Below are 18,713 nucleotides of genomic sequence, written 5' to 3' on the forward strand. Positions count from 1 at the left end.
TTACTCAGAGGTTTAATTTCTCACCCAAGTTTAACTTCTCTCTGCTCTCTGAGTTGCGTCGTGTACTTACTGATCAGACCATGTGGCTGGCACGGGAGAGAGTCGGCACACAGGGTCAGTGGCTGGGAAGATGGATAGTTACACCTGTGTAGTCGTTCTTAACTGTTCAGCCTCAAAAGCAGCGTGGGTGATGCTTAGCCATGGCTCCGGAAGATATGCTGTCTCTCTCACCCCATGGGAATCTTTCTCCCACTCGTTGGCAATGTTAGCAGACCCTGTTTGCTTCTGTGTTTTCAGCTGGCTTAAAAATAGAGTAAAATACCCTTTCTGGTTTCCTTCCCTACCTCCCATACGAATCTGCTGTCATTCTGTCTCCAAACTACCGTGACCCGTGGGGGTCAGGCGGTACGCGGCGTCCTCGTGACCTTATCTTTTAAGCTCTGCTGGGGCCGGGGCTGTGTTAGACCATCCACCTCTGTGGGTCACAGCACACCTGTCTGCACGCCCAGCGCTCGGTGAGGACCGAGGTCGAAAGGATCATGTAGCCAGGGCACTCCGACAGCATCGTGATGACGGCATAGGGCCTGGAAATAATGTCCTTCTCCAAGAGCAGGGAGCTGGTTCAGTGAATCTTGAAGAAGTCCTGCCAAGAACAGCAGAGGCCAGTGAGCAAGTCTGTGTGCTTGTCAGGGAAGGCTCACCTACATTAAGGGAAATGCAGGTGGCAGGCAGAATGAGTGTGGATCCCACTTTAAGAGGGTTCTCTCTAGATTGAATACAGAGCTTTCTCCACTTATGATGGGGTTGCATCCCAATAAACCTATAATGAGTTGAAAATATCATAAGTTCAAAATGCATTTAATACACCTAACGCACTGAACATCCTTGCTTAGCCTAGCCTACCTTAACCGTGCTCAGAACACGTACGTTAGCCTACAGTTGGGCAACCTCGTCTATCACAAAGCCTATTTTCTAATTGTGTTGACTATATCCTGTAATTTACTGAATACCGTACTGAAAATGAAAAACAGAAGGGCTGTCTGGGTCCAGCATGGGTGTCAGGGTATCGGTTGTTCACCCTCCTGGTCCTGTAGCTGATGGGGAGCTGCAGCTGCCACTGCCCAGCATCACGAAGACATTGGACCACACATCGCTAGCTTGGGAAAGGATAAAAATTCACAATTCGAAGCACGGTTTTTGCTGAAAACATGTTCCTTTTGCACCGTCATAAAGTAGAACCATTGTAAATCAAGCACCATCTGTATACATACTCAAGACATCTACAAACTCAAGAAACAGGGCACACCTAACTTTTAAACAGTATGTTAGTTACATTTTCAAGTACCATGCTCAGTGTGTTTTTAGGTAAATTACTTCTAAATTCAAAGTAATGAGCATTATCATTAAATTTTTTAAAAACTGAAATAAATACACTTCAGTGTTCAAAACCGGGAAAGATTGAGCAGATACCGTATTTATGGCACTTTTTCACATTAATGGTCAGACCCCTTGCTTTAAATTTAGGTAACTGGAGATTAAGAAAAAACATTGAGTATATTATATGAAAATGTAAGTGAGGTAACATACTATTTGTATATGTTTAATCCATGTTTTCCAACATTGCAGATGCCCTCTGCGGGCATAGAAAAGTCTGGTAGGAAATATACCAAAAGGTAAAACAGTGAAGATTCTGTAGAGTGAATATACGTAGGATTTTTTTCCTTCCTTTTGCCTGTCTATTACTTTCAATTTTTTTCTTCAGAAACTAGATAAGAAAAGATAAAATCCCAAGGTCCTTTGATATTTAAAAAATTAGAATCCACAGGAGGAAAAGTTGGTAAAAGTAGACCAGAGCTGCAGTAGCACGTGTGCAGAAAGCCCTGACTCAACGTCCCTCTTCCCTTTTGCAGGAGGGAGCAGGGTTCAGTGTCTCTGAGTTTTCTGCCAAAGTAGGTGCAGATCTCTGCCCCACGAGGGGCCAGATGTCCATTCATTCATTACTGAACTAAGCTTGAGTCTGCTCACCCGCTTGCAGTAAAGCCAGTCTACTGACACCTGGTTGTGGTGAAGGAAAGTGCAGTGTTTATTGCAGATGCCAAGCGAGGAGTGCAGGCAGCTAGTGCTCAAAAGACCAGAACTTCCTGATGGGTTTCAGGGAAGCATTTTTAAAGGCAAGGTGAGGGAGAGAGTCTTGGAGTACATGATCAGCTTGGGCAGAGTTCTCTGATTGGTTGATGGTGAGGTAAGGGGCAGGGTCACATTTTACCAATCCTCAGGCAGCAGTAGTTCTGGAGGCTACGTGCTCATGGTCATCGAGTAGTTAACTTCTTCCACTTGGTGATGGTTTTAGCACCCAAAAAACAACTCAGGAATATTTTTCAGATACTGTTATCCATGTTCTTCAGGGAGGAACTAAAGATTCTGTGATTGCCATATGGCTGATTTACTATTTAAATTGTTGCCAGTTCTACTGACCCAACTGCTATTTTGGTCACTACATGTTCACATCCTTTCAATCATTAATTCTTTTTTTTCTTTTTTTCTTTTTATTTATTTTTTTAATGAAGTATCGTTCATTTACAACGTTGTGTTAGTTTCTGCTGTACAGCACAGTGATTCAGTTATATATATATATTCTTTTTCAGATTCTTTTCCATTATAGCTTATTATAAGATACTGAATGTAGTTCCCCATGCTATACAGTAAATCCTTCTTGATTATTTTATATATAGTAGAATGTATATGTTAATCCCAAACTGTAATTTACCCACACACACCCCGCCCCCCCACCATAGGGTAGCTTTATTTTTTTTCTCTTTTTTTAAACATCTTTTTTGGAGTATAATTGCTTTACAATGGTGTGTTAGTTTCTGCTTTATAACAAAGTGATTCAGCTATATGTATACATATATCCCTATAGCTCCTCCCTCTTGCATCTCCCTCCCTCCCACCCTCCCTATCCCACCCCTCTAGGTGGTCACAAAGCACTGAGTTGATCTCCCTGTGCTATGTGGCTGCTTCCCACTAGCTATCTATTTTACATTTGTTAGTGTATATATGTCCATGCCACTCTCTCACTTCGTCCCAGCTTACCCTTCCCCCTCCCCGTGTCCTCAAGTCCATTCTCTACATCTGCATCTTTATTCCTCTCCTGCCCCTAGGTTCTTCAGAACCATTTATTTTTTCAGATTCCATATATATGTGTTAGCATATGGTATTTGTTTTTCTCTTTCTGACTTACTTCACTCTGTATGACAGACTCTAAGTCCATCCACCTCACTACAAATAACTCAGTTTTGTTTCTTTTTATGGCTGAGTAATATTCCATTGTATATATGTGCCACATCTTCTTTATCCATTCATCTGTCGATGGACACTTAGGTTGCTTCCATGTCCTGGCTATTGTAAATAGAGCTGCAATGAACATTGTGGTACATGACTCTTTTGGAATTATGGTTTTCTCAGGGTATATGCCTAGTAGTGGGATTGCTGGGTCGTATGGTAGTTCTATTTTTAGTTTTTTAAGGAACCTCCATACTGTTCTCCATAATGGCTGTATCAATTTACATTCCCACCAACAGTGCAAGAGGGTTCCCTTTTCTCCAAACCCTCTCCAGCATTTATTGTTTGTAGATTTTTTGATGATGGCCATTCTGACAGGTGTGAGGTGATACCTCATTGTAGTACTGATTTGCATTTCTCTAATGATTAGTGATGTTGAGCATCCTTTCATGTGTTTGTTGGCAATCTGTATATCTTCTTTGGAGAAATGTCTATTTAGGTCTTCTGCCCATTTTTGGATTGGGTTGTTTGTTTTCTTGATATTGAGCTGCATGAGCTGCTTGTGTATTTTGGAGATTAATCCTTTGTCAGTTGCTTCATTTGCAAATATTATCTCCCATTCTGAGGGTTGTCTTTTCGTCTTGTTTATGGTTTCCTTTGCTGTGCAAAAGCTTTCATGTTTCATTGGGTCCCATTTATTTATTTTTGTTTTTATTTCCATTTCTCTAGGAGGTGGGTCAAAAAAATCTTGCTGTGACGTATGTCATAGAGTGTTCTGCCTATGTTTTCCTCTGAGAGTTTTATAGTGTCTGGCCTTACATTTAGGTCTTTAATGCATTTTGAGTTTATTTTTGTGTATGGTGTTAGGAAGTGTTCTAATTTCATTCTTTTACATGTAGCTGTCCGGTTTTCCCAGCACCACTTACTGAAGAGGCAGTCTTTTCTGCATTATATATTCTTGCCTCCTTTATCAAAAATAAGGTGACCATATGTGCATGGGTTTATCTCTTGGCTTTCTATCCTGTTCCATTGATCTATATTTCTATTTCTGTGCCAGTACCATACTGTCTTGATTACTGTAGCTTTGTAGTATAGTCTGAAGTCAGGGAGTCTGATCCTCCAGCTCCGTTTCTTTCCCTCAAGAATGCTTTGGTATTTTGAGGTCTTTTGTGTCTGCATACAAATTTTAAGATTTTTTTGTTCTAGTTCTGTAAAAAATGCCACTCATAATTTGACAGGGATTGCATTGAATCTGTAGATTGTTTTGGGTAGTATAGCCATTTTCACAATGTTGATTCTTCCAATCCAAGGACGTGGTATATCTTTCCACCTGTTTGTATCATCTTTAATTTCTTTCATCAGTGTCTTACAGTTTTCTGCATACAGGTCTTTTGTCTCTTTAGGTAGGTTTATTCCTAGGTATTTTATTCTTTTTGTTGCAATGGTAAATGGGAGTGTTTCCTTAATTTCTCTTTCAGATTTTTCATCATTAGTGTATAGGAATGCAAGAGATTTCTATGCATTAATTTTGTATCCTGCTACTTTACCAGATTCATTGATTAGCTCTAGCAGTTTTCTGGTAGCATCTTTAGGATTCTCTATGTATAGTATCATGTCATCTGCAAACAGCGACAGCTTTACTTCTTCTTTTCCAATTTGGATTCCTTTTACTTCTTTTTCTTCTCTGATTGCTGTGACTAAAACTTCCAAAACTATGTTGAATAATAGTGGCGAGAGTGGGCAACCTTGTCTTGTTCCTGATCTTAGAGGAAATGGTTTCAGTTTTTCACCATGGAGAACGATGTTGGCTGTGGGTTTGTCATATATGGCCTTTATTATGTTGAGGTAAGTTCCTGCTATGCCTACTTTCTGGAGGGTTTTTATCATAAATGGGTGTTGAATTTTCTCAAAAGCTTTTTCTGCATCTATTGAGATTATCATATGGTTTTTATCCTTCAGTTTGTTAATATGGTGTGTCACATTGATTGATTTGCATATATTGAAGAATCCTTGCATTCCTGGGATAAACCCCACTTGATCATGGTGTATGATCCTTTTAATGTGCTGTTGGATTCTGTTTGCTAGAATTTTGTTAAGGATTTTTGCATCTATGTTCATCAGTGATATTGGCCTGTAGTTTTCTTTCTTGGTGATATCTTTGTCTGGTTTTGGTATCAGGGTGATGATGGCCTCGTAGAATGAGTTTGGGAGTGTTCCTGCCTCTGCTATATTTTGGAAGAGTTTGAGAAGGATGGGTGTTAGCTCTTCTCTAAATGTTTGATAGAATTCGCCTGTGAAGCCATCTGGTCCTGGGCTTTTGTTTGTTGGAAGATTTTTAATCACAGTCTCAATTTCAGTGCTTGTGATTGGTCTGTTTATATTTTCTATTGCTTCCTGGTTCAGCCTCGGAAGGTTGTGCTTTTCTAAGGATTTGTCCATTTCTTCCAGGTTGTCCATTTTATTGGCATATAGTTGCTTTTAGTAATCTCTCATGATCCTTTGTATTTGTGCAGTGTCACTTGTTACTGCTCCTTTTTCATTTCTAATTCTATTTATTTGAGTTTTCTCCCTTTTTTTCTTGATGAGTCTGGCTAATGGTTTATCAATTTTGTTTATCTTCTCAAAGAACCAGCTTTTAGTTTTATTGATCTTTGCTATTGTTTTCTTCATTTATTTTTCATTTATTTCTGATCTGATCTTTATGATTTCTTTCCTTCTGCTAACTTTGGGTTTTTTTTTGTTCTTCTTTCTCTAATTGCTTTGGGTGTAAGGTTAGGTTTTTTAGTTGAGATGTTTCTTGAGGTAGGATTGTATTGCTCTAAACTTCCCTCTTAGAACTGCTTCTGCTGCATCCCATAGGTTTTGGGTCGTCGTGTGTTCATTGTCATTTATTTCTAGGTATGTTTGGCTTTCCTCTTTGATTTCTTCAGTGATCTCTTGGTTATTTAGTAGTATATTGTTTAGTCTCCATGTGTTTGTATTTTTTACAGATTTTTTCCCTGTAATTGATATCCAGTCTCATAACGTTGTTGTTGGAGAAGATACTTGATACAACTTCAGTTTTCTTAAATTTACCAAGGCTTGATTTGTGACCCAAGATATGGTGTATCCTGGAGAATGTTCCATGAGCACTTGAGAAGAAAGTGTTTTCTGTTGTTTTTGGATGGAATGTCCTATAAATATTAATTAAGTCCATCTTGTCTTTATGTATCATTTAAAGCTTGTGTTTCCTTATTTATTTTCATTTTCGATGATCTGTCCATTGGTGAAAGTGGGGTGTTAAATTCCCTTACTATGTTTGTGTTACTGTCGATTTCCCCTTTTATGGCTGTTAGCATTTGCCTTATGTACTGAGGTGCTACTTTGTTGGGTGCATAAATATTTACACTTGTTATATCTTCTTCTTGGACTGATCCCTTGACCATTATGTAGTGTCCTTCTTTGTCTCTTGTAATAGTCTTTATTATAAAGTCTATTTTGTCTGATATGAGAATTGCTACTCCAGCTTTCTTTTGATTTCCATTTGCATGGAATATCTTTTTCCATCCCCTCACTTTCAGCCTGTATGTGTCCCTAGGTCTGAAATGGGTCTCTTATAGGCAGCATATATATAGGTCTTGTTTTTGTATCCATTCAGCCAGTCTGTGTCTTTTGGTTGGAGCATTTAATCCATTTACATTTAAAGTTGTTATCGATATGTATGTTCCTATTACCATTTTCTTAATTGTTTTGGGTTTGTTATTGTAGGTCTTTTCCTTCTCTTGTGTTTCCTGCCTAGAGAAGTTCCTTTAGCATTTGTTGTAAAGCTGGTTTGGTGGTGCTGAATTCTCTTAGCTTTTGCTTGTCTGTAAAGGTTTTAATGTCTCCGTCGAATCTGAATGAGATCCTTGCTGGGTAGAGTAATCTTGGTTGTAGGTTCTGCCTTTTCATCACTTTAAATATGTCCTGTGACTCCCTTCTGGCTTGCAGAGTTTCTGCTGAAACATGAGCTGTTAACCTTATGGGGATTCCCTTGTATGTTATTTGTTGTTTTTCCCTTGTTGCTTTTAATATTTTTTCTTTGTATTTAATTTTTGATAGTTTGATTAATATGTGTCTTGGCGTGTTTCTCCTTGGATTTATCCTGTATGGGACTCTCTGCACTTCCTGGACTTGTCAATTATTAATTCTTGAGCCAGGCTTTTGTGACTCAGGGGAGCCCTGGGAGACTACAGCTTTTCTACAAACAAGAGGCAGGCAGAGGACTCTGTGGTGGCGGTGGGGGATCTCTCTCAGGAAGGCCCCATAGGGTGTGTCCTGATTCCCCCCAACAGGGCCTTCCGGACACTCTGCTGGCTGTGCTTCTAGCCAGATGTGCTAAAACAGAGGAGCGCAGCGATCCAGAAAACAGCACGTCCCTAGTCAAACTGGGGGAGTGAGAGCACTTTCTGATTTTCTTTTTTCTGGAGACTCGGGATTTAAACTGAACCCAGCGCAGGACAGTGGGTTCTGTGGGTGACAGAGGACAGCCACACCTGTGAAAGGGGGAGACATGAGTGGTAGTGATTGGCAACGAGGCACCCAGCAGTAGGAGATACAGAGGGTACCCAGTGCCAGCTGACCCCAGTCCTCCCCAAGTGCTGACCCCTGTCACTCGGCATGACATCTCCAGGGCCTGCCAGCACTGACATAGCAGCCCAGGCAGAAAAGCTCAGCATCTCAAGCTCGAGGGAAAGGAGAGGGGTCAGCCATGGCTAGAGTGGTGGTCAGGGGTGTGTGTGTGTTTCAGGAGTGTAAATGCAGAAGCTGGATAGATGCTCCAGAGGCTACTTCTTGGTTCACCAGCACTCTTAGACCCAACTAATCTTTCTTTAATTGGAATACAAAAGACTATGCCTTGCAATCCAAGAATGGCAGTCATGACGATCAAGAGTGATTCCCAACCCTTCCGAAATTGTTCCGCCTACTCAACATCCCCTCCCTTTGGCATATTTGCTATTTGAAGACAAAAGCAGGTTAAATTAACTTTGTGTCTTCCCGGTTTTCCCCCACTGCTTCGGGGAATTGCTGGTGTGAAGTCTTGGGACAGAACAGCTGCCGTTCACAGTCAAGCAGTGGGTTCACCTGATCAATACTGCATGACGCTAACTGTTATATTCCTGTTCATTACAGCCCCAGCCCCGAAAAGGCAAAAATGTGACCACTGGACCCCGTGTCCCCCAAACACCTACGCCTACCGGTTGCTCAGTGGCGGTGGCAGGGACAAGTATGCCAAGATCTGCTTTGAGGATGAGGTGTAAGTACTACAGCGGGAAAAGAAAACCTAGCTCTCCCACTTGGTCCTTTCCCTTCTCTGAGGCTGAGCAAGCAGCAAGTCTGCCCCAGGAGAGAAAGCCATCTTCTTGACGTCAGGCAGAGGCTGGGGGGCATCCGAGGGGAACTGAGAATGCCCGCCATGCCGAGGGTGGGGAGATGGGACCCGTAGATTGGTTTTATGTGTCCCGTGTTGAACTTTCATTTGACAGCAGTTAGCAGAAACCTCAGTACATATTTTGTACTCTAGCCCTTCAAAGTCAGGGAAACATCAGAACTCAGTGGACACGGCTGTCCTTGCATCTGGGTTTTGATCCTCACCCTCACGGGTTAAAGCCGGTGTCATCTCTCCCTGCAGCCCCCACCCCCTACGTAGCTCGGTTCAGGCTCTGTGCGACTGCCTTATCCTTGACAGCCCAATAAACCCTGGCACTTGGAAGTGTCCTAGCCCAGTGTATTCCATGGCTAGGGCTGCCGTAACAAAGTACACAGACAGGGCATTTTAAACAAAAGACATTCATTCTCTCTCAGTTCTGGAGGCCGGAAGTCAAGATCAAGGTGTGGGCAGGGCTGGTTACTTCTGAGGCTGCAAGGGAGAGTCTGTCCCATGCTCCCTCCTTGGCTTGTAGATGCCGACTTTGCCCTGTGTCTTCACAGCGCCGTCCCTCTGTGTGTGTGTCTCGATCCAATTTTCCCCTTTTAAAGGGGACACCAGTCATTTTGGATTAGGGTCACTCTAAAGACCTCATTTTAACTCAGTCATCTCTTTAAAGGTCTATATCCAAATAAGGTCACATTCTGAGGTTCTAGGGGTTAGGACTTCACCATTTGAACTTTGAGGGAACACAGTGCAACCCACAACACCGAGCTTAAGGATGGTTTGGGTGATTAAGTAATTATTACAAATGAGAGAAAATGTGGTCTGTTCCTAACGCTGAGTAGGAAGTCATTCCCAATTATCCCACCATTTGCCCCAAACCAGGCACACCTTCCCTTTTTTTGTTGGTTGGCTGTTGCCCACAGCACTTGGCACTTGCTGCATTTCCACCCCTCCACTCTCAGTCCCTTGGTCTCTGCATGTACCTTGTTCTCCCAAGGAGCGGGCAGCACGCTCAGAGAGGGGGTCGGATTCAGCTTCGTACACCTTACACAGTCCTGGCATATCCCCTCATTCAATATTTGGGAGTTAGGTAGAAAGAGCCCCTTCACTCTGCAGGTCCATCATGTCTCTAAGGCTCCCTTTGCTCCGCCGGACAGTTTATTGATAAACATTCATCCACTGATGAACTCCAAAGGGTGAGGCACTCAGCAGAGGGACCATGACATGGAACACGTGGCTCCTGCCCAAGGAGCTGACGTCACAGTTCAGGGTTCTCCGCCTCAACCCCATGGACACCCTGCATGGTAGGGGCTGCCCTGAGCATTTCAGGGTTAGCAGCACCCCTGGCCTCCACCCACTAGATGCCAGAGAACACCCATCCTCCCCCCCAGCTGTGACAACCACACAGGTCCCAGACATTGTCACACGTCCCCTAGGTGGCAAAATCCTACCCCTCACCCCATTAAGAACCAGTGGTATAGTTGGAGAGAACAAACAGAGTTTGCAAATGTCCATAGTAAATGCTGTATGGTAATTGTGTGTGTGTGTCTGTGTGTGTGTGTAATTTCAGAGGTGATGTCCTGATGAATGGGATTGTCAGTGAGGTACATTGAAAACTGAGCAGGATCCCTTGGCAAGGAAGAGGCAGGAAGACCTGGGAGGGGTGGGGACAGTGGGAGGGGGTCACTCATCCAGAATCACATCGCCAGAAGGGGATTATTCAAGCTCAGATCCCAGAGCCCGGGATTTGCCCTGCTGCACAGTGCCTGACACCTTCTCCCGACCATGGCATAGGAGCTACTTCATCTTACCTGGTACAAACCAACTCACTTATACTTTAACTTCATAGAACTCTGTCTGAGGTAGGTACCATTATTATTCCCATGATACAGATAAGGCAACTGAGTCACAGAGAGGTTCAGTCACTTGCCCCTCATCACACAGCTGTTAGTGACAGAGCCAGGATTCCACCCTGGCAAACGTAGGGTCTGCTGGGTGGACCAACTTGAATCCAATAGTCTAAAGGAACAACTAACCCTCTATATGAATGTGTAGAACCAAAGGTAGCTTGCCTGCTTCAAACAGTATTCTAGATGTTTTTCAGAATTCAGTGCAGAATAAAGCAGGATAAGCGCAAACAAAAGCAAATTAAAAGGAACAGGAATCAATGAGGCCAGATGCCAAGACACTTGCTGTGGCTTTAGCGTTGTGTTTTCTCCTAACAGGTCCCTGGAACAGAAAGTATGGGTTGCAGAGATCTCGTTGTTTTACAAATAAAATATACAGGTTTGGGAATTCCCTGGCAGTCCAGTAGTCAGGACTCCACGCTTTCACTGCCGAGGGCCCGGGTTTGAGCCCTGGTCAGGGAACTGATATCCCACAGACCACGTTGTGGGGCCTTAAAAAAAAAAATATATATATATATATACACACACACACACACACACACACACACACAGGTTTATGTAGAAAGACAAGAGGTTTTTTGCCATTTGCTTCATCCCTACAACCAACATGTATGTCCTGGGCGCCTGCAAATGTACCTCCCCCAGGGACAGCCCCCTCCATCTGTCAGCAGAGTCCCCCTACTCACTCACACCCATACCTCTAAACAGCGGGTTTACATTACAACTTCCTTGTTTCCTGTTTTCAGCATTATCTGCTGCCTTGCCCCTCGGGAGGTCAGCTCTTTTCCACTATCACACAATTCCTGTCCTCTTTCCTTACCATTGTCCTGATTAAGTTACTACACTGTCATCACGGTTTGAGCAAAATTCATCATTTACATGATTATGACTGTGAAAATAAAATTCAGAGAGTTTACTTGATAGGAATATTTTACCAAGGGAGAACCCAACTCCTGGCAAACAAGATTTCCAAATGGAAGGCGGTTAGGCGGCGTGGCGCTCCGTGGCCACGGCTCGGCTTATAAAGTTTGAGTAAGTACAGTGTTTTCTAGTGTGATTTGTTACTAGAAACTTATGTGCCTTTGCATTGCATGAGCTGACTTGTTCATAAGTGCAAGGTCATGCTGACATAAAGAAAGCTTAGGTTTTGTTTAAGGTCAGAGTCAGCATTTGGGGGACATCGGGGCAGTTTTAAGTTTTGGTTGTGTGACTGTGAGGGTCCATCTAGGGATATATTCAAACTGTGGCCTCCAGTTTCGTTTTTTTTAAAATACTTATTTAATTAATTTATTTATTTGGTTGCACCAGGTCTTAGTTGTGGTAGGCGGGCTCCTTAGTTTGTGGCATGCGAACTCTTAGTTTCGGCATGTGTGTGGGATCTAGTTCCCTAACCACGGATCGAACCCGGGCCCCCTGCATTGGGAGTGCAGAGTCTTAACCACTGCGCCACCAGGGAAGTCCCTCCAGTTTGGTTTTTTTCTAACGGGACTAAGCAGAGGTTCTTCAACTGAAGCATGTTGTGTACAATAATTACGTTTTGTTCGTTTATTGTTGGCTCGCTTGGTTTTCCATGAACTTACATCATTTTAATCCTTAAACTTTCCTCTGGTTAAAATAAATCTCTCACATCAGATATTTACCAACTTCACCTGTGAAGCTTTTGTCCCTCTCCAATCAGCCAGGTTACCCTGCAGCTACTGTGCGGCTGTCATTCGGGGACCCCTCTCCACCACCACTCTGGGGGTGACCTTTGCCTCCCTCTCTGTTGTTGGAGTCCTTGTTTCCTGGATACGGTACCTTCCACTTTCTTAGTTTCCACCCTTGTTCTGCTGGAGCACATCTTCCAATAACATCGTGAGAAAAGGGTACAAGGGGAGGTAATATTTTTAAAGATTCTTCATGTTTAAAATGTATTCATTCCCACCAACGATTAACTGATAGTTTGGCTGAGGATAGATTTCTCAATTATAAATAGCTTCCACTTTGAATTTTGAAGTCTTTGGCCTGGAATTAAATGACTCTCACTCTGGCAATGTTCGAGTGTGGTGACCGTGAGAATGCACTTCTCAGGTTTCTAGTGGCAGGTAGTTCATTGACCAAGAGTTCCAGTTGCTGCATTGTGAAATCCATAGTAAGTTTGCTGGAGGCCCGGCTTCCCCTGGCTGCTCCTAGCCAGTGACTGAGACCTGTTACAGAAAAAATATTCATGACACTTCGTGCAAATGGTCAAGCCGACTTTATTCAAGGGGCAGTAAGTGTAGGGACCACTCCTGTGGGGTCTTGTAGGGGAGAGAGATTGGATTCAACTCCAGACACATCATGGGCAAGAATTTACAGCCAAGGAGCAGGGTGGAGATTGTGGATAGGAAATTACTAAGAGGAAGCATCAGGGTTGAGGGGATTCTGGCTAAACAGGTTAACAAGATTCTTGTTGAAGGTGGGACAGGGCAATCAGACACCACCTGGAGGGCGGAGGAGGCTTAAGAAACTGACTGAATATGGACGGTGATCAAATATCAAAGGTGGGGCTTTCTGCTTAAACTGACTTAGCAGAGTTCTTGATAAAATTGGACAATGCAGAGATAAACAGAAGTCCAAAAGTCAGGTCTAGTTTAAAAAGAGCTTGAGGGGGCCTGAGTAGAGTTTGGTCCAGGAGAGAATCCTTATCAGAACCTTGAGATACCAGGCAGCCCCATTCCTGGGCCACACAGGCTCAGCTGAAGCCCAGCTTGCGTTCCAAGATGCCCAATGGCCTTGCCGAAGTCTCCTGAGACTGCCTGGCAGCCTAGGACATGCCCACCCCCAGCTTTTTCCCTCTCCTCCCCTTAGGGTCAGGCTTGAGTTGGGGTCTGACAACTCGCCCTGCTTAACCCCACCCCTCTCATCTTCTCTCATAGATATTTCCCCTAATAAAAATTCTAGTGCATTTAACCCTGTTTTGGCATCTGCTTTTCAGAGGACTCAGATTAACACAATGAGAATGACTGTTTCCTCACAGTCTGTCCAGCAAGGCATGTTGACTAATATTTTGATTTTTGCCATTCTGAGAGAAGAAAGTTAGTCTTCAGATTAGTGTTTTATTGCTCTTGCTGTGAGTGAATCCAGGGTCTTTTCATGCTAAGAACGGCTGTACAGTCGGCCCTCCCTCTCCATAGGCTCCACATCTGCGGATTCAACCAACCATGGATCACATACTATGTTTATGATCCATGGTTGGTTGAATCCACTGGTGCAGGTCTTACAGATACGGAGGGCCGGCTATGGAACTTGAGCACCCGTGGATTTTGGTATCCGTGGCAGGTCCTGCAGCCAATGTCCTGCAGATATGGAGGGATGACTATATTTATTTTCTGTGAACTGTTTATATCTCCTGCCCATTTTTATTCCTATCACTGGCCTTTTTTAATTGATTTATAAGATTCTTTATGTATTAAGGTAGCTAGCCCTTTTGTGTTATAAAACTGTTCTCCATATTTTGTCTTTTCATTTTTTAGGTGACATTTTTAAATATGCTTATGCTTTAGTTAATACCTGACCTTTAACAAAGCAAAGAAAATACACACCATATAGTGAAAGCAAAAATTAAAAAATTTGAAAAGCAGCAAAACCAGAAAACAACCCAATTATGAAGGTATCACAAAGAACAAATATATCTCACATATATTAAGTGGCCTGTAAAAATGCCAATTAAAAGGAGGCAATTCTTAGATTGAATCACAGCACATAAACCCCAAATTATGCTGTATATTAAAAATGCATACATACAAGAGAATTGAGGTCACAGGGCAAACCACCACCCTGAAAACTGGAGAGACAGGCAGATTCATCAAATCACAGATCACCTGGAGGAGGGAGCTCAGCTGGATCCAGCATCCGGTAGGAACCCTTAAAGGGTAAGTAACTAATTGCTGGAGACTGAGCTTGGATGAGCTTGAGAGATTAACTCCTGGAGGCCAAGCCCTGGAGGAGCTCCTACACCTTCCTGAGTTTCTCCTCCAGGAGCCCTACCAGGCTTTCAGAGGGAAGACTGAAGAAAAAAATCCCCTCGTGCTTCTGGCAGTGGTAATGGGAAAGTAGCCATTTTTGAAATACGTCCACAGTGTTCTGTTCTTCTTAGCAGGCCTGCCTTCAAGGGAAACTGTTTTACCAGAGTCTAACTAATGAAGGTTTTACCAAAGACTAGCCAACCTGGGAGAAGGAAATACCCAACTCCAGGCCCCTCTGGCCTTCCTGTCTCCCCTAAGGAGTGAAAGAAAAAAAAAAAAAAGCCACTTGTGAAGGCCACAGCTCAGGGGCACAGGCTCACTAAAACACTGAGACCTGATCACAGGACTATGGAACACTTCCTCATTCCTGACGTCTTACTACCACATAATAGGGCTCCTGTAAAATAACAAGGGATTACAGCTGAAAAGAACTGAAAGTCTCAAACCCAATGTAAAAGAGTCTATAGGGATACCCAAGAAAGAGAGGAGAAATGTTAGCCTCTGACACCTACAGCAAATAGTAAACAGAGCCTAACTCCCGGCCACATGAACATAACATTCACACTAAAGACCTATTTACCAAGTATACCATGTCTGGCTTTCAACAAAAAATAACAAGACATACTAAAAGTAAAAAGCCACAGTTTGAAGAGACAGGGAAAGCATCAGTACCTTGCCCAAATATGGCAGAAAGTTTGGAATTAGCATACCAGGAATATAAAACAGCTATGATTAATATGCTAAGAGCTGTAATAGAAAAAGTGGACAGAATACAAGAACAAATGAGTAATGTAAGCAGACAGATGGACACCCTAAGGAAGAATGAAAAAGAAATGGTGGAAATTAAAAACACCATGACAGAAATGAAGAACCCCTTTTATGGGCTCATTAGTAGACTGAACACAACCAAGGAAAGAATCATTGACCTTAAGGACATGGCAATAATACCTCCCATACTGAGAAAAGAGGAAGAAAAAAAAAGAATTAAAAACCTGAAAAATAAAAAAGAACAGAATATCCAAGAACTGTGGGACAACTACGAAAGGTATAATACACGTAATGAGAATACCAGAAAAAGGAAGAGAGAAAGAAGCAGAAATATTTGAAGTAATATTGTTGAGAACTTTTCAAAATTATCCACAGACCCCAAACCACAGATCCAGGAAGCTCAGAGAAAACCAAGCAAGATAAATACCCCAAAATGTACACCTAAGTAAATTGTATTCAAACTAGAGAAGATTAAAGACAAAGAGGAAATCTTGAAAGTAGCCAGAGGCAAAACCAACAACAACAACAAAATAAAACGAAACAAAAAAACACTTTACTTATAAAAGAACAGGATAGGAATTACATCAGGCTTTTCTTCAGAAACCATGCAAGCAAGAAGAAAGTGGGGTAAAATATTTAAAGCAAAGTGGCTGTACCATTTTACATTCCTATAACAGTATGAGAGTTTCAATTTATCTGCCACTATATTCACCAGCGCTTGGTATGGTCAGTCTTTCTAACTTTAGACATTCTAATAGGTAGGCAGCAGTATCTGACTGTGGTTTTAATTTGCATTTCTCTAATAACTAATGAAGTTGAGCCTCTTTTCATGTGTTTACTTGCTGTATGTATATCTTACTTTGTTAAGTGCCTATTCAAATCTGTTCATTTTTAATTGGGTTGTTTTCTTATTATTAATTTTGAGGTTGGTTTATATGTTTTGTATTCAAGTTCTTTATTAAATATATGATTTTCATATAGATTCTCCCAGCTTGTTTCATGTGTTCTTCTTCTCTTAACAGTATTTATCAAAGAGCAGAAATTCTTAATTTTAATGAAGTCTAATTTATCAATTTTTTCCATTTACGGAGCATGTTTTTCATGTCATATCTAAGAACTTTTTGTCTAACCCACAAAATTTTTCTTCAAAGCTCTCCAAAGTTTCTTCCAAACTTCTAGAAGTTGGATAGTTTTAGGTTTTCCACTTTATATGATATACCCACTTTGAGTTAATTTTTGCAAATGGTGTGAAATATGAATTGTAGTCATTTAAAAACATGGCTACTTAATTGTTCTAGCACCATTTTTCATAATACTGTCTTTCTCTACTGAATTCTTTTTGCACCACTGGCAAAAATCAAGTGACCATATACGTGTATATCGAATTCTGGACCCGCTGTTCTCTTCCATTTATCTGTTTGTCTGTCTCTTACTATATGCAGTAATTTTGATAACTATAGCTTTACAGTAAATCTTGAAGTTCAATAATATAATTTCTTGAATTTTGTTCTTTTTTTTCAAAATTATTTTGACTATTCTAGATTCTATTTCCATATGAATTTTTGAATCAGCTTATAAATGCCTACACAAAAGCCTACTGGCTTTTTTCTTTTTTTTCTTTTTTTCTTTTTGAGATTGCATTAGATCTCCAGATAATTTGGGGAGAACTGACATCTTAGCAATATTGAGTCTTTTACTCACCTCAATTTATTTAAATCTGATTTGTCTCAGTAATGGTTTGTAGTATTCAATGTATGCATCTGCAGATACTTTTGCCATATTTATCACTAAGTATCTCATACTTTTATGCTATTGTATATATTTTTTAATTTAAAATTTAAAAGTTAAAAAAATTAAGTTTAAAATTTCAATCGTTAGTTGCTAGTATATAGAAATACAATTGACTTTTATATAATGATCTTGTATCCTGCAACCTTGCTAACGTCACTTATTAGTTCTAGTAGCTTTGTTGTAGACTCCACTGGATTTTCTACGTAGGCAATCATGTCATCTACGAAAAAAGAAAAAAAGGCAGTCATAACACTTCTTTTCTAATCTGCATGCCTTTGACTTTTTATGAAGATAACGTATCATTGATTCTAAAACTTGACAGAGGATGCATGCACTCATACAGATGCACACACACACACACACACACACACACACACACACAAGATCTTCAGTAATATTTCACATTTCCAGGAAGTTCAATCTTCTTCCTGGTTTTAGGACACAATCCCCTTGAAGCTGGCATTTCATATTCTCCAATTTAAAAGTAAAAATTAAGTGAGGTAGTTTAAGGGATTTATTTAAGGAGATAAGCAGGGTTACATTTTGTGGTTGGATAAAAGCATCTCCAGGTGTCCGCAAAACCTCTGTCAGAGCACTGATGGGGAGAGGACGCAAGGAAGCTGATACCAGAGTTGGGTCAGACCTATCTCTTATTCATCCACCTCTTGTACCTCATTTTATTTCCAGCCAGCCGGTTTGAATGTGTCCTTCATGTTTGTCAATGCTTCTCTTGTGTTCCTCTCATCTCATCAATTGTCGAAGCCCAGCAAGTATACATCTTCAGTATCTCTTCACTTTGCCATCTCCTTTCTCATCCCACTTCTCATCAACTTGTTCATGGTCTAGTAAGCTTCATCAGACTATGAAAGTAACTAGGTTGTGTGTGTGTGTGTGTGTGTGTGTTTGTCTCCAGACTTTCTGGCTCCTATTCCATTCTACTGGTTGTTGTACTCCATATTTATAAAGTGGGAGAATGAATGCCCACCCATGAGGAGCTTGAGGATTCAGTGAGAGAATGTTTGCAAAGAGCCTGTGCTAAACAAACACTGGTGTTTCTCTCCCTGGCCATTTGTATAAATTATAAGACTAAATGCAGTTTCCAGGTTCCCTGAGGGACTCAGGCTGTAGAGATGTGTGGGGATGGATGTGTGTGGAGCGAGTGTAGGGGTGACTTTCAAGGGAGCTGGGTCAAGGCCAGTGCGTATCTACAAGGAAATGGTAAGTGACAAAGGATGGACGGTGATTTTGCCAAGAGAGGATCTTACAGGGCAGGGAGGGCTACTCACTTCTTGGTGAGAAAGGAGTTCTTTGACCGATGCTTATCTACATTTCAGGCTCATAGGAGAAAAGACTGGGAATGTTGCAAGGGGAATAAATATTGCCATTGTCAACTGTAAGTTATTAAATGTTTTCTTTAAAACTCCTCTAAAAGCTCTGTGCTTGGATATTCAGTGGTACCTTGGGTTTCTTTATGATTTTTGCACACGATCTAGTCTAGGTTTATATTTTAATGCATTTTAAGAGTATATATTTAACTATTTTTTACAGTGCCTCACTTTAGAGATTTGTGGTTCTACCAAAAAACTG

At 41.5% G+C, this 18,713-nt stretch overlaps 1 protein-coding gene across 1 annotated transcript in view; it reads left to right on the top strand.

The window, feature by feature from the left end:
• Nucleotides 1–18,713, top strand: part of FAM3B (FAM3 metabolism regulating signaling molecule B) — a 53,642-nt gene that overhangs the window by 30,118 nt on the left and 4,811 nt on the right. Inside the window, exons 3-4 of the mRNA XM_068545704.1 lie at nucleotides 8,434–8,557; nucleotides 18,461–18,519. Coding sequence (XP_068401805.1) covers nucleotides 8,434–8,557; nucleotides 18,461–18,519 — 183 coding nt within the window. The remainder of the gene's footprint in view (nucleotides 1–8,433; nucleotides 8,558–18,460; nucleotides 18,520–18,713) is intronic.

The sequence above is a fragment of the Eschrichtius robustus genome, chromosome 6 (assembly GCF_028021215.1).
Source record: "Eschrichtius robustus isolate mEscRob2 chromosome 6, mEscRob2.pri, whole genome shotgun sequence".
NCBI classification, from domain to species: domain Eukaryota; kingdom Metazoa; phylum Chordata; class Mammalia; order Artiodactyla; family Eschrichtiidae; genus Eschrichtius; species Eschrichtius robustus.